Genomic DNA, 27,995 nt, shown 5'->3' with positions numbered 1-27,995 from the left:
AAGAAATCCTATTTGGGATTGGACGAATCTTTCTTCTTCCTCCTATTATCGTACTCCTCGAGCTCGTCGTAATAAACATCCCACACGCATCGGACGCATCCACTGCCACAGCAGTCCCCCGGCAAAGGTTTTTCCGGCGGCAAATCCTCGGCCTCCTTCTCCAGCTTCTTCTCTTCTGCTTTGTGAATTTCCGTATCCTTGCTCGTCGTTGCCTCTGCCATCGGACCCGCCGGTCGATCGTACCGTCGTCGGTGGCGGGTACGAGAGAGACGCGACGGGAGAATGATGACCGCGTCGAGGAAGAGACTTCTTCTCATTAACAAATCTACGATTTGGGTTGAAGCATGGTTTAAAATGGGTGCGGGGGGCCATCTCAGTTGAGGACTGGTCAACGCTAACGAGAGCATGGTTGCGCAGGTTTGTGAAAATGGGTAGTAGTTCTTATGTATGAACAGAGGAGAATCTGAAAAAGGCCAATTGAGACACGACTCTTTTGGTATTTGGTTGTACCAGGAACCAGATTGGACTGATTAAATTGAAAAAGTGGGGAAAAGACAAAAGCCTAAAAGATGCATTTGGAACACAAAAAGTGGAGAGAAAAAAAAAAAAAAAGCTTTTTTTTGCCTTTGTGGGGATGCACATAGAAAATGAGAGAGAAAGCAGAAGAGAAATATATTTTTTCTTAATCGGATATACGTGGAAAAAAAATTGGTAAATTTTAAGTTTTTTATGATTAAAATTTTCTATTAAGTTTTTATTTTTTTTTTTTTTCCTCCCCAAATTCCATCATTTTGTTAAAGAAAATTTATTAACTAAGAGAGTTCTCTCTTATTTTCTTTTCTCTCCTCTCGATAATTCTTTGCTGCCAAATAATAGAAAATACATTTCTCTTCCTTTTTCTTTTTTGTGGGTTCCAAGCAGACCCTAACAAACCTGGCTCAATCAGTTCGTCATCTTCCCTGCATGCAACATAAGGAATAGGAAACTTGTTGCGACGACTATATACAAAGCGATAGACCAACTTGATCGAAATAAGAGATAATATCACTCTCTCTCTTAGTTGATAAATTTTTTTTATTGCCAAACATAGAAAATATCTTTCTTTCTATTTTTTTCTTCTTTTCTTTTTTTTTCTTTTCTATGGGTTCCGAATAGACCCTAACAAACTTGGCTCGGTCAACTGGTCATCTTCCCTGCATGCAATATAAGAAATAGGAAACATGTTGCGACTATATACAGCAATAGACTAACTTGATCAAGATAAGAGAGAATATCACTTTCTCTCTTAGTTAATAAATTTTCTTTGCTGCCAAACAGCAGAAAATATCTTTCTTTCTACTTTTTTTTTTTTTTTTTTGTTCTTTTCTATGGGTTCCAAACAGGCCCTAACGGACCTGGCTCGGTCAGGTGGTCATCTTTCCTGCATGCAACATAAGGAATAGGAAACATGTTGCGACTATATACAAAGCGATAGACCAGCTTGATCACTTGCTGATTCTTAATCATTTTCAAGAAGGAGAACTATATGCCCAGAGATTACAAAAATGAGTTGATTAATCCTGGGGGTGAAAATAGAAGGTAGTGTAATACAAGGTCAATCTTGTGGCTCCCTAAGAGCTTGCACAGTTTCTTGTGCTCTAGACTGTATGCCTCTTAAATATTCTGTGAGGATCCGCTGTTGGTAAGACCCTCCCTCCTGGAAATGGGATTTAATAAATTATGCACTACAGAAATTTATAGAGAATTTTAAGGGTCTTAAGCATGAACACATACTGTTCGGATTAGAGTCCGTTCGATTCGCTTCTTAACAACAGCATAAAATTCTTCTGCAGAAACTTCTCCTTTACCCACTGATAGTCCATCAATTAGTAACCTATTCCATTGATCCTCAGGAGCTGTATCAGAATTAGAACTTGTCAGCAATCTTTCATGGACTGAAAAAGCATAAGCCAGGGCAAATGTATACATTTAATGACAAAGAAAAAGACCAACTCATGGTTTCGAACACGCAAGTTGGAAGCCTGGACTAGAGCATGAGGCAACCTAGATTTCAGTAACAACTTACAAAATACAATCTAAGTTTAGGTTTGATGGGTAAAACTTGAAAGACAAAAAGTAGGACTTTTGCAGCTACTAAAAAAATAGCAAATAGAGAATAAAACAAAGGATAAGTTTATTCTATAGGGATCATAAGAAAGAACGTTTTCTGTTACACACGAAGCCTTTATATAGGATAGACATTCAACAAAGCAGAAAACGTCAAAGTTGTTCCATTTTAGAAACAGACTCAAACTAGAACTTATTAAAGCTAGTTCTTGTTAGAAATAAATGTAGAAATAGAAAATCATTTGTAACTTGAAAAATTGCTTACTTTAGGCTTCACTAATTTAAAAATAAAGACCCTAACTTAAACAGAAATACTAATTGTTGAGAGTTAGGCAGAATAAGGGTTTTTTGTTATGAAGAAGGTGATCCTTTGATGATGCTCACTTAAGGGGTAGATTAGACAATGGTCTTTACTGTCTGTTTTATTCAAGTTATTTGGGGCATGTTTGTTCATTCTATAGTGATTTATTTATGTGAGCGTCAGATCATGCTTAGATTCTAACTCCAAGTAGTTATTACAAAAATATTGGGATTCATTCTCGCACCTACAACAATCTCTAAGAACAGTTTATGTGCCTACTCAACCTTCTTGGTTGCTTGTTGTAGGTGTTAAGTTGTGGAGCCTAATCAACGCCTTACGCTGAGTCAGTCGTGGGGGTTGGAAAGGGGGTGGAGCCTAATCAACGCCTTACGCTGAGTCAGTATGCGGATCGACCATCGCGGTAAGGCCTTAGAGCCAAGTCAGCCTTAACTCACTCCCCCCAATTACACCTAAGAGTGATACTTCTGTTGCGTTAAATACAACTACAGATCCAGCAGGTAGAAGTAGAGGTGGAAATCAAAGAGGTAGAGGTCGAAAACAAAAGGGGGGAGAGGTGGAGGTACAGGCAGGGTATTTCAGTCATACATTCATTGTGGTTCTACAAATCATATGCCAAACAAAATGTTAGGATAAGTTTGGAAACCTGGGTGGGCCAATTAAGTATCCCAAGATGCAAGTGCTCCTCCTCAGTCCACTACTCAATTTGATGCTGCCTCTATGTATAAAGATGAGTGTCATAAGTTTTTTCAACAGTTCATTCGATCTACAAGTCTATAGTCTACATCAACTGCTTCCTCCTATGCAAATGCTACACTAGCCCATAGAGGTACTTTAGTCTCTCCCTCACTTCAACCTTGGCTGATCGATTCTGGTGTTTTTGCACATATGAAGGTAAGTTGAGTGTTTTTCTTCTTTATCTTCTCGCCAAATCTTGGGTTCAGTTACCTTGGCTAATGGATCTGAGTCCAAAGTTTGCCATCAAGGATCTGTTCCAATATCTTCTTCTGTCTTTGAATTCTATTCTGTAGATTCCTGAATTTCTAATAAATATTTTATCGGTTAGCCAACTTTCTAAGAAAATTGCCTAGTGATATTCTTTCCTTCTAAGTGTGTCTTCCAGGACATTCAGATGAGGAAGACCATTGATGGTGGTCATGAACAGAATGGATTATGTTATCTAAATGGTGGAGAAGATTGAGACCTATATGCCTAGAAGACAAAAGTTGATTCCTACTAGTAGCATTTGAGACTCAAATCCTACATCTATAGAGATACGTCAACTATTACGTTTCTTGCATCAAATTGTCTTTTGATTGTCAGGCCAGTTAGGAAAACATCATAGAGCTATGTTATCATCTAACAAAAGGAGTTCCAGCCTTCTTCAGTCGTTCACACTAATGTGTTGGGACCAATTTAAGGTTAAATGTTTGTTTGGGCATTAGTATTGTATTATCTTTGCTGATAATAATAGTCAAGTCAGTGGGTTATTCTTGCTGAAAGACAGATCTGACGTTTGTGATGTATTTAAATAGTTTTATCCAAAAATAAAAGTTCAATTTTCTGCCCACAATTGTTGTTTGCATTCTAACAATACAAAGAAATTTGAGTCTTCTTAGTGTGCAGTAAATGGTATAATACACTAAATAACCTGCATTTATACTCCAAAACAAAATGTAGTAGTAGAGCAAGAGGTTAGACATTTGTTAGATGTTGACCAGACAGTTCTTTTTCAAATGAATATGCCTAAACTTTATTAGAGTGAAGCTGTTTTAACAGCAAGTTACTTAATCAATAGAGTTCCTCCTAATATCATGAATGGCAAATCTCCTATCAAGGTTCTGTCTAGATGTATCCTTGTTTTGCTTCATCTCCTTGTATATTTAGTTGTGTTTCCTTCGTTCATAATTTTTTGCCTGTGGTAGATAATTGTCCCATCAGAGTATCAAATGTGTATCCCTTGGTCATTTGAGAACACGAAAGGGGTATAAATTTTATGATCCCTTAAATAAGATGAATATTTCAGCCGATGTCACATTTTTTTAGCAGAAAGAGTTGAAGTTCCCATGTCTATTCCTTTTCTTATTTTGACTGAGCCTATTCCGAGCACAGTTTCAAAACAGCCCACAAAGCCATTACATGTGTACAGGCAACGAGGCAAGAGCATACGTGGTGCTGCTGAACCTGCTGCTCCTAATGCAAAACAGCCCACAAAGCCATTACATGTGTACAGGCAACGAGGCAAGAGCATACGTGGTGCTGCTGAACCTGCTGCTCCTAATGCAGGTGGCAATATATATATATACCTACCATGCATATGCCTTTGTCCAACACACAGGAAGATCCAACTTTTGTAATTGAACATCCTATAGATTTTCCAAAAGGACTCTGGTGTTGTACAAGGCATCCCCTATCCCAGTTTGTTTCTTTTGATAATTGTCTGCTATATACCCAGTTTAGTTTATTTAGTTCAGTCCTAGGACAGTCTTATATTAGTAAGTTTGTTAAGTTAGCAGGTCTGTAGTTGAGCTTTAACAAGACCCTCAGCTCAACTTTGACTCCAAAGAGAGAGCTGCCTTGTGTGAAGGAACTTGTTCTTTGCCTAGAATCATATCATAGGACCAGTTGGTCTTGGCTAAAGCTAAAATTAATAACTCTATTAAAGAATAAAAACTCAGAAATCAAATAGGTGCATATCTAACTTGGCTTCAGAGGAATAACAATAAACAACAAGAGTTTCATATGCTCCACGTAACTTCCTCATTTTCAAAGCATAAAGTAGATATTGAAGTAGGGATATAAATATATACAAAAAGAACAATCTGATTTTAAATTGTCTTTTTCTTTTTCTGGAATATTGGGCTGTATCACACAACCCCAGATACTTGCCTTTAATACTTGGAACCAAGACCTCACATTAGAAGCTAGTCAGAATGTAACCACGGGGCCAACAACTCAACCATAAGATTTTTTTCTTTTTTTGGGTTTAATTAATCATACAAAAGCATTTCTTGGCAATGCATATGTATGGCAAGATATTACCTTTGATTAAAGATTCAAGGAATTGCTCAGACTTCAAAACTTTAGACCCTGCCAAAAAAAAAAAATGGAAATAAAGACCAGCACAAAGAAATGAAAAGCTGTTATAATGCAAAAACAGTGTATAAATAGAAATCTGAGAGGAGAAAAAAGAAAAGTCAAATATGACATGTTCGACCTCTCACACTTTATTTAAAGCAGCATACTACAAGTTTCTTAGATTGAAAAAAACTCAGAGACTAAATTAGGACTTCTACAAGGAGCCTTCTTCCCTATTATACTCAAACACTACCCTGAGATACCCATTTTATTCCCAAAATATACTTTAATGCTGCCACTCAAACTGGCACATCAATCATAGATGCCAGCTTCCAATAGTAGTTTTAAGAAGCATTAGTGGCATATCTTATAATTAAGTAGATGAGTGGCACAACTTGTAATTTGTAGGACTTTAAGTCCCTCTTTTCTTTCACTTGTACTAGTGTTTCTAACCCTCCTTAATATATATGAAGGGGGAGAGGCCCATTACCAACGAGCTCTCCTAGTGTGTGAAACCCTATCTCTAGAACTCAAGCCTAGCCTTCTCCTCTCTTCCTCTCTTCTCCTCTTCTCCTTCTTACCTCTTACTCTAGCCTCTTTTAGACATGCAACTCTAGAATCTAACATAGTATCAGAGCAAAGATTCTAGGGTTTTAATAAGCTGCTCAAAAGTGAAGTAAAGTTGTTTTAAAGGCATGAAAAGGGTCGTCCTCATCAACTCATGAGTGCTGAAAAAAATTCCAGCAGGTCTCCAGTTTAAATTAGGTTCCAAAATCATCTTCCTTCATGTTTTAAATTCCCAATAATTCATATTTATGCTTCATTTGATGTCCTTCAAATTAAAATTCCAAGTTTCTCTCAAAAAAATCGTTTTTGAAGCCTATATGAGGGTTGAAATCCAGTGTTTTGAATTGTTGAGCATATGGCTTCAAAATTGTGTTAAATTGATGTCATAAATTTCTAATCATGTTTACGGAAATTCCACTAGTGAATTCTGATTAGAATTGCTAGAGTTTGTTGTTTGTTTTATCAATTTTGAGTCATCAAACCCTAAGTTAAGGTTTCAAGGTGCTGTCTTTTAAGAGTTTGATTCATCCAAGGATTCTAAAGTTTTCATGGGTGTATTAGCCTTGATATATTGCCTAATATAGTCCAATCATGATGAAGTTGAGCCAAAGTTCATAGTTTTCTCAATTTTCATGCACGTTGAGTATGCAAATGTGCTGAATTTTTTAAGTTAAGTTGTTTTTTCAGCCATTGTGCTATTATTGCAAGTGATTAATTCCTCTCCTTCTGATGTTTAAATTGTACTAGTGTTTGTTCTCTTGAAACACTAGAGTTTCTTTGAGTTTTGTGGCTATTTAATGGCTGAAAGTTCACAAAAGTCCCCTACCTATGCTGATTATAGCAAACCAGATCTCTTGAGAATCACCACTATTCCACTCAAGGGTCTAAGTAATTTTTCATCATGGTTCAAATCAGTAAAAAGGTTCCTAATTAAAAGAGACCTTGCTGGACACTTGACTCAGCCACCTCTTATTGAAGATGAGGTTCCTAATTAAAAGAGACCTTGCAAGACACTTGACTCAGCCACCTCTTACTGAAGATGATCCTTCATATAAAAAATGGTTGAAGGATGATGCTTTAGTCATAAGCTAGTTCGTAAATAGGATGGATGAATCGGTTGCTAACAATTTTATTCACTTGGATACAGTTCAAGAGATTTGGGACTTGTTCTAGACTTATTCCACTCCTAGCAGCCTTCAAAAGGTTTATGATGTTTTTCATAAGATGTGTAAGAAAAGCATGGAGATAATCTTTATGAATACTTTGCTAAATTTAGAGGGCTTCTACAAGAATAGAAAGTTGCTCAACCATATTCAACTGACATAGCCACTCAAGAGAAACAAAGAAAAGATTTTTTCTCTACCATATGTCTTTCAAATATACAGCCCTATTTGTGTGTTATAAACTCTCACAACAAAAAAGACGATTGGTTTCAGACGTGAGAGAGGACTATACCACCTAGAAGGCTCCCCGGCTGCCTTCACCTACCCTTCATGCTATATTTTCTCCATTCAGTGACATTTATGACTAGGCCATCCTTCTCCATTGAAGTTGCTGCAACTATTCCCTACTTTTTCTTCAGTTTGTCTTTTCAGTGTGAATCATGTCAGTTGAGCAAGCACCATTGGACTAGTTTTCCTTCAAGTCAAAACCAAAAGTAGCAAGTTGTTTGAAATTGTTCATTCAGATATATGAGAACCTTGTCCAATTTCTAGTTTCTTTGGATTTACGTATTTTGTTTCTTTCATTGACGACTTCAGTCGCACTACTTAGGTGTATCTCCTATTTGAGAATTCAGAGGTGTTTGATGTATTCCAAATTTTTTATAATGAAATTAAAACCCAATTTGATGCATCTCTTTGTATTTTTGTACAGATAATAGCCTTGAATTTATGAACCAAAGTTTTGATTTTTTTGTCAAAAATATGGTATATTGCATCAATCGAGTGGCAGAACGTCAGAATCGACATCTGTTAGAAGTTGTTTGAGCTGATTTTCTCACAAACATAAAGAATGTATTTCCACTTGGGGGAAAAAAGTGCATATGAAGTGACCTCCTGAGTATGTTGCTCAAAAGGAGAACGAATAAGTGTGCAGATTGAACAAGGGTATTTTTCACCTTGCCAAAGGGCATGGTTTGACAAGTTCGGCAAAGTTGTTATATCTTTGGTTTCTTTAGAATTCATTGTGACTATTTATTGTTTGTTATAAAAAAAGACGTCTAGAGTAGTTTGATAGTGTATGTGGATGACACAGTGTTGTCTGGAAGTAATGCTAAGGGTATTGAAGAGGTGAAGGAACATTGTAAGAGGCATTTCCAAACAAATGACTTAGGGCCACTCAAGTACTTTCTAGGTATTGTGGTAGCGAGATGTAAGGTTGGAGTTGTATTGACCCACAAAATGTTACTAACATATGCTAAAGGAGTATGGTTTGTTGGGAGCAAAGCCTGTTGAGACACCCATGGAAGTCAATCATAGTCTTCATGAGGAAAATAATCCAATGCTCAAGGATAAGACCAAATATGAAGACTAGTCGGTCAATTAAATTATGCAACAGTAACCCGATCAAACATCTCCTTTCTTGTAAGTGTGATTAGTTTGTTAATGAAGAACCCAAAGAAGATCCATTTGGAAGCTACTCAAAGAATATTGAGGTATCTAAGATACACATTGGGGTAAAGGCTTACAATATAAGCCTCATGATCATTTGCAAATTATATGATATTCTAATGTTGATTATACAGGTTCTAAGTTGGACAAAAAATCAACCACTGGATACTGTGTATTTGTTGGAGAGAATTTAATAGGTTGGAAGAGAAAGAAACAAAATGATGGTTCATTCTAGTGCTAAGGAAAAGGATTGAGCAACAGCTCATGTTTTAAATGAACTATGTTGAGTGAAATCTTGTCTTAACTGACTTCACCCACGGCTTTGTCTCTATTCATTGTGATAACCAAGCTTCTATCTTAATTGCTAGTAATTCGGTACTTCATGCAAGGACAAAGAATGTGGAAGTAGGTTATCATTTTATTCATACAATGATAAGTAATGCAATAGTCACTCCATATGTTAAAATCTGCTAACCAGATTGGAGACATGTTTATTGAGCCCTTGAGAAAACAAGAGGGGGAATTTTTATAACAAGCAGGGCTTCTTGATATATATACTACAGCTTGAGGATGAGGGTTGAATTCTATATAATAGGTATTTTGGTCTTTTCACTTCACTAATGATATCCCTTTATAGTAGGAAAGTTCTAATTCATGTAGTAGTTGCATGGTTTAATTTTCAGCATTTTCATCTTATGTAATTACGAAGATATAAGGAGTTAAGTGTAGAGGAGTATTCTGGTCAATATACATTATTATTCACTTAGGTGATATTTAATAGAAATGAGGTCAACTACTAACTTCTCAATAAGTGTCGGACTAATCGCACTCTTTCCTCTCACTCTCTCGTGCCTCTTCTCTCTCCACTCTCTTGCCTTCTTCTCTCTCCTCTCTCTTCTTAATTCTTAATTATTACAAATATATATGCACAAAAGTTGGGAGAAACAATAGATTGACTAAATTAACCATCCAAAATATGAATGTAACTGCATAAATTCATGTAATGACTGACTCAATACTACCTTTATATGCATAGCTGCGTTTTGATAGGGTTTTGGCAGCATAAAGTTGCAAAACTTTTTGCAGCATAGCCTCAAACCCCGGTTTGTCCTTATCTTCCTTTGCCTAAAAAACAAACTATCAAAACTCAGCTATTCAACAACCTAAAAGATTAAAATAAAGAACAACAAAAACACTATTTTTTTAGTACAACAACATCTCTTTGCACCAATAACAAAATAAGTGATAAAATGATAAAGGAATAAAATAACAATAAAAGCCTTTAAAAGCCCAAAATTAAGTAAAATGCCAGATATGAAGCTTGTGCCAAAAGACTCACTTGTCGTAATTGTGCATTAACTTCAGAAAGAAACCCTTCATCTAGTTGTCCATCTTTTTCTCTTTGTTCTACTTCCTGGGGAGAAAAAAGGAGAATGAAAGAGAGAGAGAAATCAGGCAGATTTAATTCACACAAAATAAAATCATCGTTAGTTGTCAAGAAAAGGCAAAATATGCAAATAGACCAGGGATTAATCTAATACAGTTACTATATGATTCTTACTATTTATTCCTCTTAGTTGGTTATTGCTATCATTTATGTGCATTTCTATTATCTTAGAGCAGCCTAAAATGATGTAGGATCAAGGGATTGATGTAAAGGGCATTTCAGGAAGTGAATTAATAAAGGATGTTTGGCCGACCCCAAAGGCAGACAGAATTCCCACCTACTTTCTCTATTTTTCAATGTTTAGGAGATCTGGTACCTACTCAAATTAATACCAGGCCACTTCATTATTCCCATCTTTTTCATCCTTCTTCATATTCAACACTTGTTATCCACTTAATAATCAGGGGGGGCAACAAATTGTATCATTTGGTATTAGAGTAGACAATTTCTCGGACTATGGAGCGCATCTAAAGTAGGCTAGACTTAGAGAGAAAGAGAGATAGAGAGAGAAAACAGCAAGTCTTCTAGTCACCTAAGAGCTGGTTTTCGCATGGAAGGCACGATAGAAGGGTAGGTTTCCACAAAAACCTTTGTTAAGGAATAGTCCCACATAGATTAGTGAGTACAAAGATCTTGAGTTTATTAGTTGGTAAAGAGGTTTCCTAAGTTGACTAGTCATGTTGGGATAGGGCCTTGGACCCAATTTTAACATGGTATCAGAGTGGGTACTCATATGTGGGCCTGCACCTAAACTATCTACTTGTAGAGCCACAAAAGAGGGCCTACACCTAAACTATCCACTTGTAGAGCCACAAAAGAGGGTTTACACCTAAACTGCCTACTCGTAAATTATCCACTTGTAGAGCCACAAAAGAGGGTCTACATGTGAGGGGGAGTGTTAAGGAATAGTCCCACATAGATTAGTGAGTACAAAGATCTTGAGTTTATTAGTTGGTAAAGAGGTTTCCTAAGTTGACTAATCATTTTGGGATAGGGCCTTGGACCCAATTTGACAACCTTAATTGCTATCGAAGCAGCTGGTTGAATCGTGGGCTATTTGCATATAGATGGTGAGGTTCAATATTTCAGTGCGGTTTTCTTCCATTATTTTTTGGTGGGGACACCAGTATGCCACCAGTCACCCGAGTTTACACTCAGAGGCATCGGGCCCACCAGGACCCACCACATTGTGGTGGGATGATTCCATATTTTTATAATTCAATTATTTTATTTTGTTTTTATCTTCCTGATTTTACTAGATTTATTAGTTAGTGATTTATCTCTTTTTTGAATTTTGAATTTCAGTTTCTCTTTTATTAATTGATTGTAATCGGATTAGTGAGGATTGATGATGATAAGAAATTTTTCCTCCTTTCTATGCTTCCCCTCTCGATCTTTCTCTTCTCCCTTTCTATTCTTCTCTTTTCTTCTCTTTCTTCTTCTTCTCAATTCCTCTTTTCTCTTTCTGCTTCTATTATTTCCTATTCCAAACTTCACAATCGGAAACAGAAAATTAAAGGGCCTACCTCGTTCCTCATCAATTTGGTATCAGAGCCGAAGATCCCTTCGACGAGCTTTCTCCTGCAATGACATCCTCTCAGCACTCATCCTTCGGCTTCAACGAAACCAACCAATGCTCAATTAAAACCAACCCTTTCGTCAATTCCCCAAATTGACTTCTCAATTTTCATCCCTTCCTCTTCGAGCCCACTTCAAAAGCTTTGCAGCGCCGGCGCGCCAACCCAACACCTATCCAAACATCGACCAACTCTCCTCAATCGACCGATCCTCCCATCGCTGGCCCTCACCGACCGTCTGGCCTCCATCTCTGGCTCCGTTGACACCTGCAACTACACCCAGCCTCTCGCAGATACCACATCACCACCAAAAACCTCGATTTTAGCCATTGCCACTCATAGCTCAAGCCTTCCCACCGTCCTACAGCCCTTCCATCACTGGTCTACCAATGATGTCGTCCGCTGACACTCCACATCAAACACGAGCTTGATCTTTCATTTCATCGTCGGTAGTTGCGTAACGTACCTCACCACTGCTGAAAACGCCACCTCCATCGTTGTCATCAGCGGAACAACCGCTGCCACAGCCAGCATCATCTCGTTGTGGGCACCGAACCAAAGTCTTGGTTGGGGAAAACCAAACTCAAAGAAAAAAAATTCATACCCTCTCCCAAATGGCTTTTAATCCCGATCGCGCTTGTAAAGCTTTATAACAAAAAAAAAAAAAGGAAGAATCATTATCAGCTTGTTCATTTTTGCTCCAGCCTACCAAGTTACATCGTTCTACCCCTCTTTGGTAGTACACGGTTTGTCTTAGATTGCATTAATAGTTATTTTTGTGTCGGTAGTTAGTTGTACCAACATTAATTAGACCTCAAAATCCTTGCCCAAAAAAAGGAACCACATTTATTTTTTTGTGCTTGCATTACCTATGTGGTTTCAATTCTTATTGTTTATTTTGAAGTTTTGCCAATCGGTGCGATCTACGTCACTACTTTAATTTCATTCTTTCCTTTACCTTATTAGTTTGTACACTCTTGTCTTGCATATTTGTTGATTTGAATTTTGACTTAGTCACAAAACGAACCATAAGCAAGACACTTTAACAAGCATAGAGTTTGTTTGGGTTTACTTGTGGGAACTCAATAGTATATGCATTTACATAGTAGTCGCATCATGTCAGCAATTGCATTATCCTTTATTATAGAAACCAAAGATGATACCCTCAAACAAATTTTGGAACAACTCAGCACCATTAATGATAGGCTCACTGCCCTAGAAATTCGATCAACCAAAGGAAAAAGCCATGTAGAAGTTAGGTCTCCTAGGGGTATGATACCAAAGAGGAAGACTTCCCTCGTGCTCATCCTCACATATTCCCTCCTTTTAGGAATCATGCATCCTTCCCCAAACTCCATGAGGGGCCTAAAGACAAAATTTTGAAACACATAAAAGTCGAGGCCCCTGCATTTTATGGTCATTTAGATCCATGGGTATTTTCCATGTGGGTTCACGAGATGTACCCTTTTTTTGAGTGGTATGAACTATCTAAGGATAGGAAGGTTAGGTTTGCCAAAATGAAGTTAACCGACACTGCTCAACTTTTCTAGGAAAATTTTGAGAAATATATCGCCAAAAGGCATGAAGTTCCTATTACACATTGGGAGGAAATGAAGCTCAAATCACATACTAAATACTTCTCCCCTCCTAGTGAAGCACGCTCTTAGATCAGTAGCACAATCTTAGGCAGGGAAATAAGTCAGTCACCGAATAAATCACTCAATTTGATGAGTTTTGGATGCATTGCTCCATCATCAAGGATGAGGTGATCACTTTGAGTCGATTCAAAAAAGACCTCAATGATGACCTTAAGCGTAAAATGCTACTTCGAGGTGCCATAACGATGGAGGATGCCTATGCACTTGCACATAATTACGAGTTAGCCTCCAAGTTCCCGCCTACACATCCGACACCTTAGGCCTTCCACCGTCAATTTGCAAGTGCTAGGAAAGTCCATATTAGGGGCACCCTCTCCGAGAGTGAGTCGCACTTCAAAACCCCCTATATCAGGAATAGGGAAAGACTTTCAATTCTAGAATACGGTGTCACAAATGCCAAGGATTTGATCACATTGCGTCCAATTGTAGTACTCGAGCTCTTCTCATTGAAGATCATAAGTCACCACAAGACGATCAGGAAAATATGGAGTACGAGCCTGACCCTGTCAATTTTGATCTTTTAGAAGATATATATAAGGACAATTCAGCCAATCTAAGTTGCACCAGGTCTACCACCCCTTCCATTCCCAGAATGAACGTTATTTGGTGCAGTTGATTCAGCCCAAAGAATCTAATGATTGGCGTCGGACTACTATATTACATACTTACATTAAGTATGGTGACAAGGGCTGTAAAGTATTTTCAAAAAAAAAAAGGGTTGTAAAGTCATCATTGATAGCAGCAATTGCATCAATGCCGTATCGTCCCGCAATGTTACCCACCTAGGCCTTGAGCCCGTGCCACACCCAGACCTTATCGAGTTTCATGGGTCGATGCATTTCCATTTTAGTTGAAGGACAGTGTCTGGTCCCTATTCAATTCCTTGAGTACAAGGAAAATATCCAGTGTGATGTGATCACCACGGACGTGGGCCATATTATTCGGGGTCAATCATGGCTTTATGATTTGGACGTCACCATTTATAAGCACTCAAACATTTGCTCCTTTGTGTTAAAAGGAAAGATATCCACCTCAAGCCACTACCACCTAAGCCCATCATACAGTGTAAGGGACGACTGAACTCTCAAAGGAAAACTCTACACTTCATTAGTCCCAAAGATTTGGAGCAAGAAATCCCGCATGAATCTACAATTTTTGTTGTGGTAGCCCATGAGGCACCTATGCCTTTCTCTGAAGATCCTCCACCAAAGGTAGAGTCCATTTTATTGGACTTCCAAGATGTTTTTTCTCCAAGCCCTTTCTAATGCACTGCCTCCTATGCATTATATCCAGCATGCTATCAATTTGGTTCCAGGAGCCACATTGCCGAACCTACCGCATTATCGAATGAATCCCTCTGAATATGGTGAACTACAACAGCAGGTGAATGAGCTTCTACAAAAGGGATTTTATCAGGGAAAGCCTAAGCCCTTGTGTTGTGCCAGCCTTACTCACACCAAAAAATGATGGCACCTAGAGAATGTGTGTGGACAGTAGAGCCATCAACAAAATCACTGTAAAGTACCACTTCCCAGATCCCTAGTTGGATGATATGATAGACACACTGATGGGAGCCACTATCTTTTCCAAGATTGACCTTAAAAGCGGTCACAATCAAATTCGGATCCGCCCGAATGACGAATGGAAAACAGCCTTCGAAACAAAAGATGAGTGTAAGAGTGGATGGCCATGCCATTTGGACTGTCAAATGCAAAAGTACTTTTATGAGCATAATGACATAAGTGCTTTGACCATTCCTTGGCAAGTTTTTAGTAGTCTATTTTGATGATATCCTTATCTATAGTCAAACTAAAGACCAACATCTTGACCATCTCTGTCAGGTTTGCCACTCACTACGAAAGGAGAAACTTTATGCTAATCTTCATAAATGCTCCTTTTTTTTATAGATAAAGTGTTTTTCTTAGGTTTTGTGGTCACTCCTGCTAGTATCACTACAGATCCCCAAAAAGTAAAAACAATCGTTGAGTGGTCAGAACCTTCTACCATTCATGAGGTTTTTAGCTTTTATGGTTTAGCTACTTTTTATCGACAATTTATCAGGGGATTCAATTCCATCATGGTGCCCATCATAGATTGCATGAAGAAAGGAGAGTTCTTGTGGTTGAAAGTTACCTCCCGCGCTTTCCAAGAAATTAAGAAACGTATGACAGAAGCACCTATTATGAGATTACCTGATTTTTCTAAGGTTTTCGAAGTCAAATGCGAAGCATCAGGTATTGGAATAGGTGGAGTATTGAGATAGGAGCAACATCCAATCACGTTTTTTAGTGAAAAACTTAACGACGGCAAATAAAAGTACTCGACCTATGATAAGGAATTCTATGTACAAGTTTTACATTATTGGCGTCAGTACCTCCTTCCGCATGAATTTGTCTTGTACTCAGATCGCAAGGCCCTTCAATATCTCAACTCTCAAAAGAAACTTAATTGTAGGCATGAGTGATAGGTCGGGTACCTACAAACATACTCTTTTGCCTTTAAGCACCAATCCGGATGTGTGAATAAAGTGGCAAACATCCTCAGTCGTAAGATTCGCTTGTTATCCGCTATGAGTTTCCAAGTCACCAGTTTTGAGATCATATATGATTATGCCTCTTGCCCCGACATTGGTAAGGTGTAAACTGAATTGTGAAAGGGACAGCAACACCTCATCTATGACTTCTATCACCAGGATAACTATTTATTTCGAGCAGATAAGCTACGTGTTCCCCGTATGTTAGTGCGAGACTTTTTGGTTTGGAAACTCTATGCGGGAGGACTCAAGGGGACATTTTAGGTGAAATAAAACGATTGAGGAGGTGGAAAGTTGATTTTACTAGCCAAGGTTAAAAAGGGATGTTACAAAACTGGTTGGACAGTGTAGGACATGTCAATTGGGTAAACATAAGAAACAAAACACTAGGTTACATACATCCCTAATGGTCCCTACATGCCCTTGGCAAGACCTCAGCATTGATTTTGTCTTAGGTCTAGCACGTACCTTTCGGAAAAAATGATTTTATCTTTATTGGGGTAGATTGTTTTCCAAAATGGTTCATTCTATCCCTTGCGCTACAACGTCAGATGCATCTAGAGTCGCTCGACTATTCTTTGATGAGATCGTCAAGCTATACGGTCTTCCTCAGACCATAGTTTTTGACAGATTTGTCCACTTCATGAGCTACTTTTGGAAAACTTTGTGGCACTTAGTAGGTACACAATTGAAATTTTCGATTACCTACCATACACAAACTGATGATCAGACTAAAGTCGTTAATAGCAGTTTAGGGAACCTACTTCGATGCCTTGTTGGTGACCATCATCGGACATGGGACTTAATTCTTCCCATTGTAAAATTTGCATATAACAATTCAATGAATGGGTCAATAGGTATGAGTTCGTTTCAAATTGTCCATGAGTATCAACCTCGGAAACCTTTAGATCTCATACCAATGTCTCCCCATGCTAAGGTTTCTGAGTCCGTCGTTTCATTTGCACGTCGAGTCCAAGAATTGCATGCTAAAGTTAATTCACGCAAGTAATGCCCAATACAAAATGTATGTCGACGGCACAAAAATGCTAAAGAATTTAATGAGGGTGACAATGTCATTGTTCGGATTTGACCCGAGCAGCTACCTTCAGAGCACGCTCGAAAGCTGCAAGCATGTAGTGCAGGACCATTTAAGGTGCTAAAAAACGTAGGATCTAATGCTTATGTTGTGATTTGCCACTTGTATCTAGCATTCGCTCTACTTTTAACATTGAGGATTTGATAATATACAGGGGTCCTTCGTCCATTCCTGATGATCCATTTTGTCTGACCCCTTCTGACTCTACCACTTCGTCCGATATAGCACCTATTCCCACCCCTGCAGCCCCTTTGACTCCTTCCTCTCTTCCCCTCTTCCCCTCCTACCAGCACAAAAAGATCATATTGATACTATTTTAGATGAACAAGTGGTTTTTTCTAGGAACGGTGCATTTCAACGTTTCTTTGTATGTTGGGCGGGGGCCGCCCAAACTCAAACAACACTTGGATTTCTCATGAGAGACTGCAGCAATTGTACTCATATTTGTTCGAGTACTATCAAAGCCACCAGAAGCTACACTCGACGAGGTCGAGATTCACCTACCCCGGGAGAGTTGGTGGGGGACACCAGTATGCCACCAACCCAAGTTTACACTCGGAGGCATCGGGCCCCACCAAGAGCCACCACATTGTGTTGGGTGATTCCATATTTTTGTAATTCATTTATTTTACTTTATTTTATTTTTACCTTCCTGATTTTACGAGATTTATCAGTTAGTGATTTATCTCTTTTTTGAATTTTGAATTTCAATTTCCCTTTTATTAATAGATTGTAATCAGATTAGTGAGGATTGATGATGATAAGAAAATTTTCCTCCTTACTATTTTTCCCCTCCCGATCTTTCTCTTCTCCCTCTCTATTCTTCTCTTTCCTCTCTTTCCTCTTCTTCTCAATTCTGCTTTTCCCTTTTTGCTTCATTTATTTTATATTCCAAACTTCACGATCGGACCAGAAAATTAAAGGGCGTACCTCGTTCCTAATCAATTTTCCTCTTCTTTGAACAAAAGAAAATGGCTAGCATCAAGTAATATTTCTCAGTTTGCACATCAAATGTCCGATGAAAATATTTCAGCATGACTGACTCTTATAGCAAATATCAATTACCCTCCAGACACTCTTGGAGTGTTGTGATGGTTTTGACAAGGAGTTTAAGGTCATAAACTCAAAGATTGAGCTTTGCAAGAACTTCTAACAAAGAGGCTTGTGAGTAAAGAGAGGGAGCTGAGAGGTTCTCTGACAGTAGGTCGATCGGATGGTTCAGAACGTGGCCGTGTTACTGCAAGGCTGATGCATCTAGACTGTCTAAAATATGTGGATTACGAAAAAGCTACAGCATGGGTCAAGAAAGTGGAGCAATTTTTGAGTATCATGGAACTAGAGAAAGCCTGAAAGTGGGTTTGACTAGTTTCTAAAAAGAAGGGGAGGCACTCCAATGGTACTAGAACCTAAGGAAGATAACAGAGAACCTTCATGGGCTATATCCCAGTGTTTTGCGAAAGATTCAGACAAAAGGAATATGAAAATCTTCATGGCGCCTTGGCAAAACTCAAACAAACAACTACAGCCCATGCTTATCGAGCCAAATTCGAATGCCTTTCAAACCAAGTTCTAGGTTGGCCTCAAGAAGTCAATCAAGATTGTGTAATCAACAGTTTGAAAACAGACATCCCCACAGAGGTTAGTTCCTTTAATCTTAAGAATATGGTTGAAGTTACACGTTTGGCAAATGCCTAGAAGGAGAAACTTAACATACTGCAGAACCTAGGAATGGTTCCTACATGCATTACAGCCCAACCCACACCTCAGCCTGAAAAAAAGTAAGTGACAAACACAACCCAGAAACCAGTTGCGAACTCAGGGTCCAAACACTTTGTGCAACTTACTCAAGAGGAGATGGAAATAGATGTGCATGATGATTATGTTTTAATTGTAATGAGAAATTTGCACTAGGACATAAGTGCAAACATTTCCAGTTACTCTTTTATGAAGAACCCAAAGAAGCAGCCAACAATGGTGAGATTGAGGACACCAACAAGTTATCAGCCTTCTTTTCCATAGTGTCTTTTCAGGTTGTGCAAGGAACTTACACCCTCACACCAAGAAATTAGTAGGGACCATAAAAAAGACTACAGTAGCGGTGCTCTTGGATAGGGCAGCATGCAACTGTGGGAAAGTTGCCAAGAACCTTGACCTCGTTCCAACGACAGTGTCAACTTTTCAAGTGATGGTGGGAAATGATTAGTCTCTTTCTGTTCATTTGTGTGTCACAAGTACCTCTTGGTATTCAAGGCAATTCCATCTCAGTCAAGTTTTACATTCTTGCAGTGAAGGGAACGGATGTGGTACTTGGCCTAGAGTGTCTCCAAACTGTTGGGACCATCCACTAGAATTTTACTGACCCTTACATTGAATTTGACAAAAAGGACCAACCACTCTGTTGAAAAATCATGGCCCGCTGAAACGGGGAACCAAGCGGACTACAGAGTCACTTGCAGGAACACATGTGTCAAAAGCCACTTGTCTACATTTGGAGGGACCTACTTACCATTTGGTCGAGGCACCCGAATTAAAGGAGGTGACCACGACTCAGATTTGTTAGACGTAGCTAGCTGCCAAGCACCATATTGAACGAGAGTTCTAGGTTGGCAACAGAGTCTATTTGAAGCTTCCACCATCCTATCAGACATCAATGTTGCAGCAACAACGTCAGCAGGTCCAGATTTTTAAAACCTTCAAGGCAAAGTTCTTTTAGGGGGTAGAATGATACAGTTACAATATTATTTTTGATTATTTATGTTGAATTTATGGAAAAGTAAAATACTTTATTGACATCAATAACTTATTGTTATCAGAGTACATGAACCTCTATTTATAATAGAGGAAGGTAGTAGAGTCCAATTACAATAAAACTACCTTTGTCCCAATTACACCCAAACTCTAACACTTAAAGATAAGTCCTAACATAATTAAATAACTCAATATAGATAAAAGACAAACATAACTCAAACTAAAACTCTTCTTGGTCGTGACCCTAAGATAGAGATACTTTTGTGAGTCCTTCTTGATCTTCCAACTGATATGATAAGGATGTCAGCTCATGGTAATCATTGTGGGTCCTATTTCTTATGGGCTTGGGCCCATCTTGTAGGCCTTTCATGGTCGTGTGGGCTTGAACTTATCTTCCAACACTCCCCCTCAAGCTGGGGGTGAGAGAACAACATGAACTCCCAGCTTGCTACAAATGATGTATAGAATATTTTTTTATAAAATGGCACATCTTCCAATATGCCCTCATCTTCCAATACTCCCTCTCACGCTGTTGCGTCCTTCATTGAGGCCCTGCGGCATTATATAAGTGAGAGTAAAAATCACTCCTAGCCGGTAAGTCATTGCTTCATACTCTAGTCGTAATGCTAGATGTAGGGCACACTCCGTCTTCTATCAGTAGTGTGTCTATCGGCATTGCTCTAAAGTGTCCACCACCGTGTCCCTCCACAGGACAACGACTCTCAAGTGGTAGGAGACATAAAAGCCATTACAAGGGGGGAGATTACATAGATGTAATAATAAGTTCCTCCGTCATGGACTTCCAACCACAAATAATTTTGATCTTTTTGACGGGGATGAAATTCCTCCGTCATGGACTTCCAACCACAAATAATTTTGATCTTTTTGACGGGGATGAAGTTCCTCTGTCATGGACTCCCAACCACAAATAATTTTGATCTTTTTGAAGGGGTAAAATAAATGATGACATGAGGCCACCTCTTCTTCAATAATAATGTCTCCAAAGAGACATAATAGCTGCAGCTGAATATAACACGACCATCTTCCAACACATATAACACGAACCAAATAATAAACTTTGTAAAAGAACCCATGAAATAATCCGATATAAAAATTTCTTCTTAGATGCACAAGCTTCATCTTTTGTGCTCCCCTTTTCTTGAATATTTTGGTCACATAAACTTATTCACAACATATGAAATAAAATACTTCTTTCTTGTACTTCTTGTACTTCTTGTACTTCTTCTACTTCTCCCCCTCAAGCTGGAAGGTAATGGCAGTGATCCCAGCTTGAATAAAATATCATAGATGTAGCAATAAACACAAATAACAGAGATGTATAAATAAGCCCTCAAACCAGGGAGCAGTGAGATATTTTTCTGATATATCAACTCAAACAGTGACGCAAAACAATCGGCTTAAATTCGGATTTTCAATGTAACAGAATACCGGCATGACATTTGATTCTTCCAATGCGAATATATCTTTAAATATAGATCAGATTGACATGAAATTTTCTTCGTCTGAAACTAGACTTAAATACCTTTCATCCAAGTATAACATATCTTCATAAAATATAATTATCAGAAGATAAATAATCTAATAGGTTTCGGTCTCTGTCTTCTAGCCGAACTAAGTACTGTTTTTCCTCTTTTTCCAGAATGACCATTGACTCTTCCAAGATCAATATCTCCTTATAAAAAAAATCATATCGAGGATTGGTTGAATAAGTAAGAAAATAGTCTTACATATCTTTCTTTTGATATATAATTCTCCTTATAAAGTCTCTTTCTTGATAGCATAAAATACCTCGGAGTTTGAAGCTTTCTGCTACTGCTCGAACCTCTTTTTCAATCTGACCTTTGCTACTTCAAATATCGATTTCTCTTTGCAGATAACTCAGATAAAAATTTGGTTAAATAGGTAAAAGAATAGACTTACGGATATTTCTTTTGATATATATTTCTCCATATAAATTCTAGTTCTTGATAGCAAAAAATACCTCGGAATCGGAAGATTGTTGTTGCTGCTCGAACCTTTTTGCAATCTGACCTTCGCTCATTCAAATATCGATATCTCTCTATAGATAACTCCGATTGGAACAAATAGGCATTCTTTAGAAAGTAAACTCAAATATCTTTCCGTCAATATATAATTTGCAATATAAAAACCTACTTATAGGGGTAAAAAAACTCAAAGAAAACTACGGGTGTAGGGACTGAAAAAAAATAACTATGAACCTAGGCTTAGGGTTTAGGGTTTAGGGTTTAGGGTTTAGAGAAAATGATCACGTTACCTCCGTGAGTTGACCAAGTCAACTCACAGAACCTGCTCTGATACCATGTTGAATTTATGGAAAAGTGAAATACTTCATTGACATCAATAACTTATTGTAATCAAAGTACATGAACCTCTATTTATAATAGAGGAAGGTAGTAGAGTCCAATTACAATAAAACTACCCTTGTCCCAATTACACCCAAACTCTAACACTTAAAGATAAGTCCTAACATAATTAAATAACTCAATATAGATAAAAGACAAACATAACTCAAACTAAAACTCTTCTTGGTAGTGACCCTAAGATAGAGATACTTTTATGAATCCTTCTTGATCTTCCAACTGATGTGTTAAGGATGCCAGCTCATGGTAATCATTGTGGGTCCTACTTCTTATGGGCTTGGGCCCATCTTGTTGGCCTTCCGTGGTCATGTGGCCCATCTTATAATAATTTTAGATATGTGGACCTTCCTTGGTCGTGTGGGTTTGAGTTTATCTTCCAACAATTTATTCCTGTTAGTTATTTATGTTTGTCATTTATGCTTATTTCCTATTATTTTAGAGCGGAAGAAAATGATGTTATGGTCAATGGATTGATGTAAGGGCATTTTAGTCTGTCATGAACCAAGAAAGTGAATTAATAAAGGATATTTGACCAATCCCAATGACAGATAGAATTCTCGCCAATTTCATCTGTTTTTCAGAGTTTAGGAGATCTTATATCTTCTCAAATTGGTACCGACCCACTTCATTGTTCCAATCTGTTCCATCTTTCTTCACATTCAGCACTTGTTATACACTTAATAATCAACTAAGGCCAACGAATCGTATAATAATTTTAATTAAAGAAAATAAAAGTTTTGCTATATTGTTATTGTTAAATTGGGTCCAAGGCCCTATCCCAAAATGACTAGTCAACTTAGGAAACTTCTTTCCCAACTAATAAACTCAAAATCTATGTACTCACTAATCCATGTGGGACTATTCCTTAACACTCCCCCTCACGTGTAGACCATTTTTTGTGGCTCTATAAGTGGATAATTTAGGTGTAGGTCCTCTTTTGTGGCTCTACAAGTGGATAGTTTTAGGTGTAGGCCCTCTTTTGTGGCTCTACAAGTATATAGATTTTAGGTGCAAGCCCACATATGAGTACCTGCTCTGACACCATGTTAAATTGGGTCCAATGCCATATCCCAAAATTACTAGTCAACTTAGGAAACCTTTTTCCCAACTAATAAACTCAAAATCTTTATACTCACTAATCCATGTGGGACTATTCCTTAACAGTTATCAAGCACCATATTGTATATTTAATACCAACTAAGAAGAATGTTTGTATCTGCCACCACTGGTTGATCAACATAGAAGCAGCCTTCCCAGACATCCAGACAAGAAATTTTAATATTAAAGCAAACAATAAGCACAATATCAGATAAGGATTTTCTGGTACACTTTTAGTTTGTTTTTAATTGAAAGAGTAAGACAAGCTTGAAAAAGATGTATTGTTATTTTCACAAATAATATTGATCCAAGTAAAACCAAAACCTCCACTCACTTTTTCCAACAAAATGAGAGATTGTGGATCTTTTGGAGGCCACGAGATCTCTTCCACTTCATCCATTACTGGTTTCAAGATTTCTTTAAGAACATCTGTTGAAGATTCTATTTTTTCCTGTAAACGTAATAAATTTAAAAAATAATAATATAACAGCAATAATAACGGTGAACAAGAAATACTTTTACATGTAACGTAATATAGAACAAAGAAGCTTACATGGGTCTTATGTATAATGCGATCTACTATACTCATTACTGATGATGCCAGTTCCTCGTAATCCTTCTATGATATGCAAAAAAAAAAATCTAATAAGATAACCACTTATAGTGGAGATAAGGGAAAAGGTCAAGTAAAAACATGACAAAACATCAACCAAGTAAAAAACCATGCTTTATCATCATCAGATTTGCATGTCTCAGTTCTAGCTGCCAGACGAATCCAGAAATCCTCATTGAATGCCAGGATATTTTCAATGACGAGCTTTTGAAGCTGTTCCGAAGACAAAAGGTAATTAGAATTGCACCTTTTTGTGTAAGAGATTTAGAATTCTGAAAAATAAGAAACAGGAGTCCAAAGATCTGTTTTATGAAAGTATCTGGAGGGCTACTCTTGATGGTCAAAGAAGACAGATGATGGTCACATTATTCAACCATATTGAAAAGAGGGATGCTTAGTGACCATCTTCCAATGGAACCTATAGACCATAATGCAATGTGAAAACAGATGTGCCATCTACAAGCTTTAGGATAGGTGCTTAAATGTTGTGTCACTAGTTATGCAGGTCAGAGTTTACTGGTTAAAGAGAGCTTTCTACCCCAAAGTATAAGCCACTTCATGGGATCAGATTAATTCAGGAACTCTTCAGGAAGAATTGAACCATGAGTACAGTCTATGAAAAATAGTAGGATCAAATGACTTATATACATATGCACACTTACTTCAATTGGATTTGCATCCCTCAGTGAATCTATTAGCCTATCAACCTCCACAGTCTTTTTAAATGATTCCTCGGCATCTTTCTTGACTGCACAGATTAAATTTTTCCTGTTTATTAAATCCAAACCTGATCATTTGGCATTCGTATACACTAGCCAACATATGTTGGCCCTGTTTAATTTGAAATCTGAAAGACTCTTGTTTTATCGAAGGGAGAAGAAGTCCAAATGGCATCAAATGGAAGTGATACCTAAACATTAGAAAGCACAAAGCAAAGCATTCACACAGAGCAAAACAGAAAGAAATTCAGCAAAAGACTTAAAAGGTTTGGCAAAATTTATGTGGAGATTTATGCGCATGTTCATGTGTGTCCATACATGTTGGTCTTTTGTGTATGCGAGCAAACAACATTAACAAGAAAACTCAAGAAGTACAAGGCAATACAATAGAAACCTAAAGAAACAAATCTAAAAAATGAAACATGTAGGTTTTCAAGAGTAACCAATACATCCTCGCCCTAAAAACCGATAAGGGACCAGAGAATTAAAATCAATAATTAAGCTGGAATAATCCAACAGATAAACCAGTAGTGGCTCAAAAATGCCATAGTAATTCAATGGAATTCTAGAGTGTGTCATTTAAGAAATTAGTTAAACTTGACATAAATCCTGAAATTAGAAAGGTCAGAAGACAAAATGATATCAAAAACTGTCTAAAACCTAAAATTCAACCAAAAAAAAGATTTTTCTAAGGGCCTGTTTGGAACCCACAGAAAAGAAAAGAGGAGAGTTATTTTTGTTGTTTGGCAACAGAGAATCATTGAGAGAAAAGAAAAGAAGAGGGAAAATCACTTTCTCTCTCAGTTAATAAATTTTCTCTCGCGAAATGATGGAATTTGGGGAGAAAGAAAAGAAATAGAAACTTGAGAGAAAATTTTAATTATCAAAATTTTAAAAAATTACTAATTTTTGTTTTCTTTTCCATTTTCCACGTATACCCAAACAAGAGAAACTATATTTCTCTTCCATTTTCTCTCTCATTTTCCATTGACATCAAAACAAGAGAAAAGAAACATCTTTCCTTTTGTTTTCTTTTCTCTTTCTCTTCCTTTTCTCTTCTTTTTCTTTTCTCTCCACTTTTTGTGTTCCAAACACAGCCTAAGAAAAGCCTTCAACATTGAAGCTTAAATGAATTCAGGTTATTGATTAAAATAGTCTCAACCAATTATTGACAGCTCAAGTGACTATTGCATCTCAAGTCTCAAACTGTATAAGTACATGATTTTGTATATTGCAATCAAAATGCCATAACCAAATGATGAAAGTTAGCAAACAGATTGACCACTGTGAGAAAAATACTTGCTAAAGAAAAATGGTGGAGACTGATACAGTTAGAAATACAATTATAGAAAATGTAAGAAAACAGTAACTTTAAAAACCGACATTTGAGAGAACAGGGCAAATACATGACCAGCAAGGCTTCAAAGTGTCTTTTATTGTTATTTGTCATTGTCACATGTATTAATCAAATATCATAAACTTATTTTTAGAGTAATATTTGTATTATTGCATGTGAAATCATCATGCTTCAATTGAATATGCTTACAACATTACAAATACAAGATTGGCATGAGCACTAAAATAAAGATTGCCTAACAAAGCAGAATGTATAACTTTCATTCAACTTTACTTTTACTAAAATACAATCTCTGGAAGAACAATGTCTCTTCCACAATGTCAAAGTTGTTAAGGGTTGATAATTGTCTTAAAGTGAAATTCAGTTGACAGGTAGACGTTAAGGGTTTCCAAATTGAACACTGCAGTTGGGTTTGCGGGAAGATGCAAGAATCTCTTATTTGACTAAAACTTTGGCGTCAGGATGGCCAATCATGAATGTCTAAAAAGAACTGCCACGAGTTAGACAGAAGCTTCAGTGGTGCTAAATGTAGGCTCACTGACTAGCACCGTTGTCAGTAGATTTCCAGTTGTTGTTAAAACTAGGAATTAAGATGAAGCTACAAATTAATATGAGGAGGATGTCATCCCCATCTGCAATCACAGCACCCACGCATTCATATGACAATAACAGATTCTTGAAAACAAAAACTTGCCTGTGATCCCATTTTGAAGTCTTAAAGAGAAAGGATTCGAGCTTCTCCATAACAAGAATTCCAAACTTTAATTTTGGTAGCCACGAACCCTGGATGACAGATCGAACATCAATTAATAGAACATTGAACTACAAAGTCATACAAACGTCATAATAAGTGTCTGTCAGAAAGACTATTTTTTTCTCATACCAATGCATTAGTAAGTGTAGTTCGTTTTCCATGCGGACATCTAAAAGACTCAAAAAAAGAGCAAGGCTCAGAGGGTAGAAAATAGGGTCAAATGAAGTGCAAAGTTAGAGGCTTAAAAAGAAAAAAGAAAACAGTTGGCCTCTCTCTCATACTATGAATGAGAAAATCCAGCAAGGCAGCGTTCCACCTTTGGTCATCAACAGGTACGACTAATTGTATTCAGTTTCTATAATTCCAAGACCAGGACAAAGGAAACTTTTTCCAGGGACTGAAGAACTAAGGAAATTATTAAAAGCCTGCAGCTGGGAAAAAATCAAGCCTGTAAATCAGTAACTATGTTAACCCAATGCTGGTAGTTTTGAGTCTCAGATATTCAATGGCGAACTTCTGCTACTGCATGTCAGAGATACCTGTCCTAGTACCACATGTAAAAGCCAGTATACCCCTAAGAAAAGTCTGTGTGCAGTAAATAAATCCAGTTCGTCAGGCAGCAAAAGCCGCCACCAAGTTCATCAGCCTCCATTCTAAAGAAGACTATGTCGCCGAAAGCAAGCAACCAGAGAACTTGAAAGAACTTTAATTGCCAAATACCTCAAATCCATTCTAGCTAAATAGGGACGCTGTTGATTTTAACTTCACAGAGAAAGATGGCATGTCTGGCCGTGAATCAAAAATACTTCCAACTCAAGTACAAGAAATCCAAGAAGCAGGAAAATGAAGTAATTGCAGAAATGTCATGATAATGCTCGAAGGGAGAGTGTTTACTGTAGGAAGAGGAGATCGGAAACTTGCAACAGTGGAAGTTGCGAGGATAGTGGCCATTCGAGCCCGTGGATATCCGCGATTACAATTCTAAATGTGGATGGCGGGAGTGACTCTCTGCATACCATTCATTCAATATGACCTGCAACATTTGATAACCTCCTCCGGCACTGTGAAGGTGGGATCCACCTTATCATTTGACTAATATCTCGACGGAATTTCCGTAATCTAATGATCAACAGACCACCGCAGGAGAGTAACAGAGTACTAAAACCCGGACTACCTAAGAACCTTAACGGTCATCAAATATCCGAGTAAACCAACCGAGAAACACGAGAATTGCAATAACTTCTTTCTTGGAGAGTTCCTCTTACTAGAGGACTATGTAGATCGAATGAGGAGCTCCAATTGGATTCTACT

General features: G+C 37.6%; 1 protein-coding gene across 2 annotated transcripts; it reads right to left on the bottom strand.

The window, feature by feature from the left end:
* Nucleotides 1-783: 783 nt before the first annotated feature.
* LOC137944573 (uncharacterized) lies at nt 784-27,683 on the bottom strand. Of its 2 annotated transcripts, XM_068790256.1 has the most exons (11): nt 27,579-27,683; nt 26,625-26,713; nt 24,517-24,622; nt 23,969-24,067; nt 23,795-23,860; nt 23,576-23,692; nt 10,022-10,096; nt 9,705-9,807; nt 5,468-5,515; nt 1,774-1,895; nt 784-1,696 (listed from the first exon to the last, which is right to left on the bottom strand). In XM_068790256.1, exons 1-11 carry the CDS (start codon nt 27,633-27,635, stop codon nt 1,595-1,597), a joined length of 984 nt encoding a protein of 327 aa, XP_068646357.1. In that variant the 5' UTR covers nt 27,636-27,683; the 3' UTR covers nt 784-1,594. The 2 variants fall into 2 exon arrangements, with proteins under 2 accessions (XP_068646357.1, XP_068646358.1); XM_068790257.1 differs by lacking the exon at nt 23,969-24,067.
* Between the last annotated feature and the right edge of the window lie 312 nt (nt 27,684-27,995).

Source organism: Aristolochia californica, unplaced genomic scaffold (assembly GCF_029961685.1).
Source record: "Aristolochia californica isolate CCGP_79_NKW_82.1479 unplaced genomic scaffold, dmAriCali1.0.hap1 SCAF_11, whole genome shotgun sequence".
Classification (NCBI taxonomy): domain Eukaryota; kingdom Viridiplantae; phylum Streptophyta; class Magnoliopsida; order Piperales; family Aristolochiaceae; genus Aristolochia; species Aristolochia californica.
This window is presented reverse-complemented; position numbering and strand designations above follow the sequence as displayed.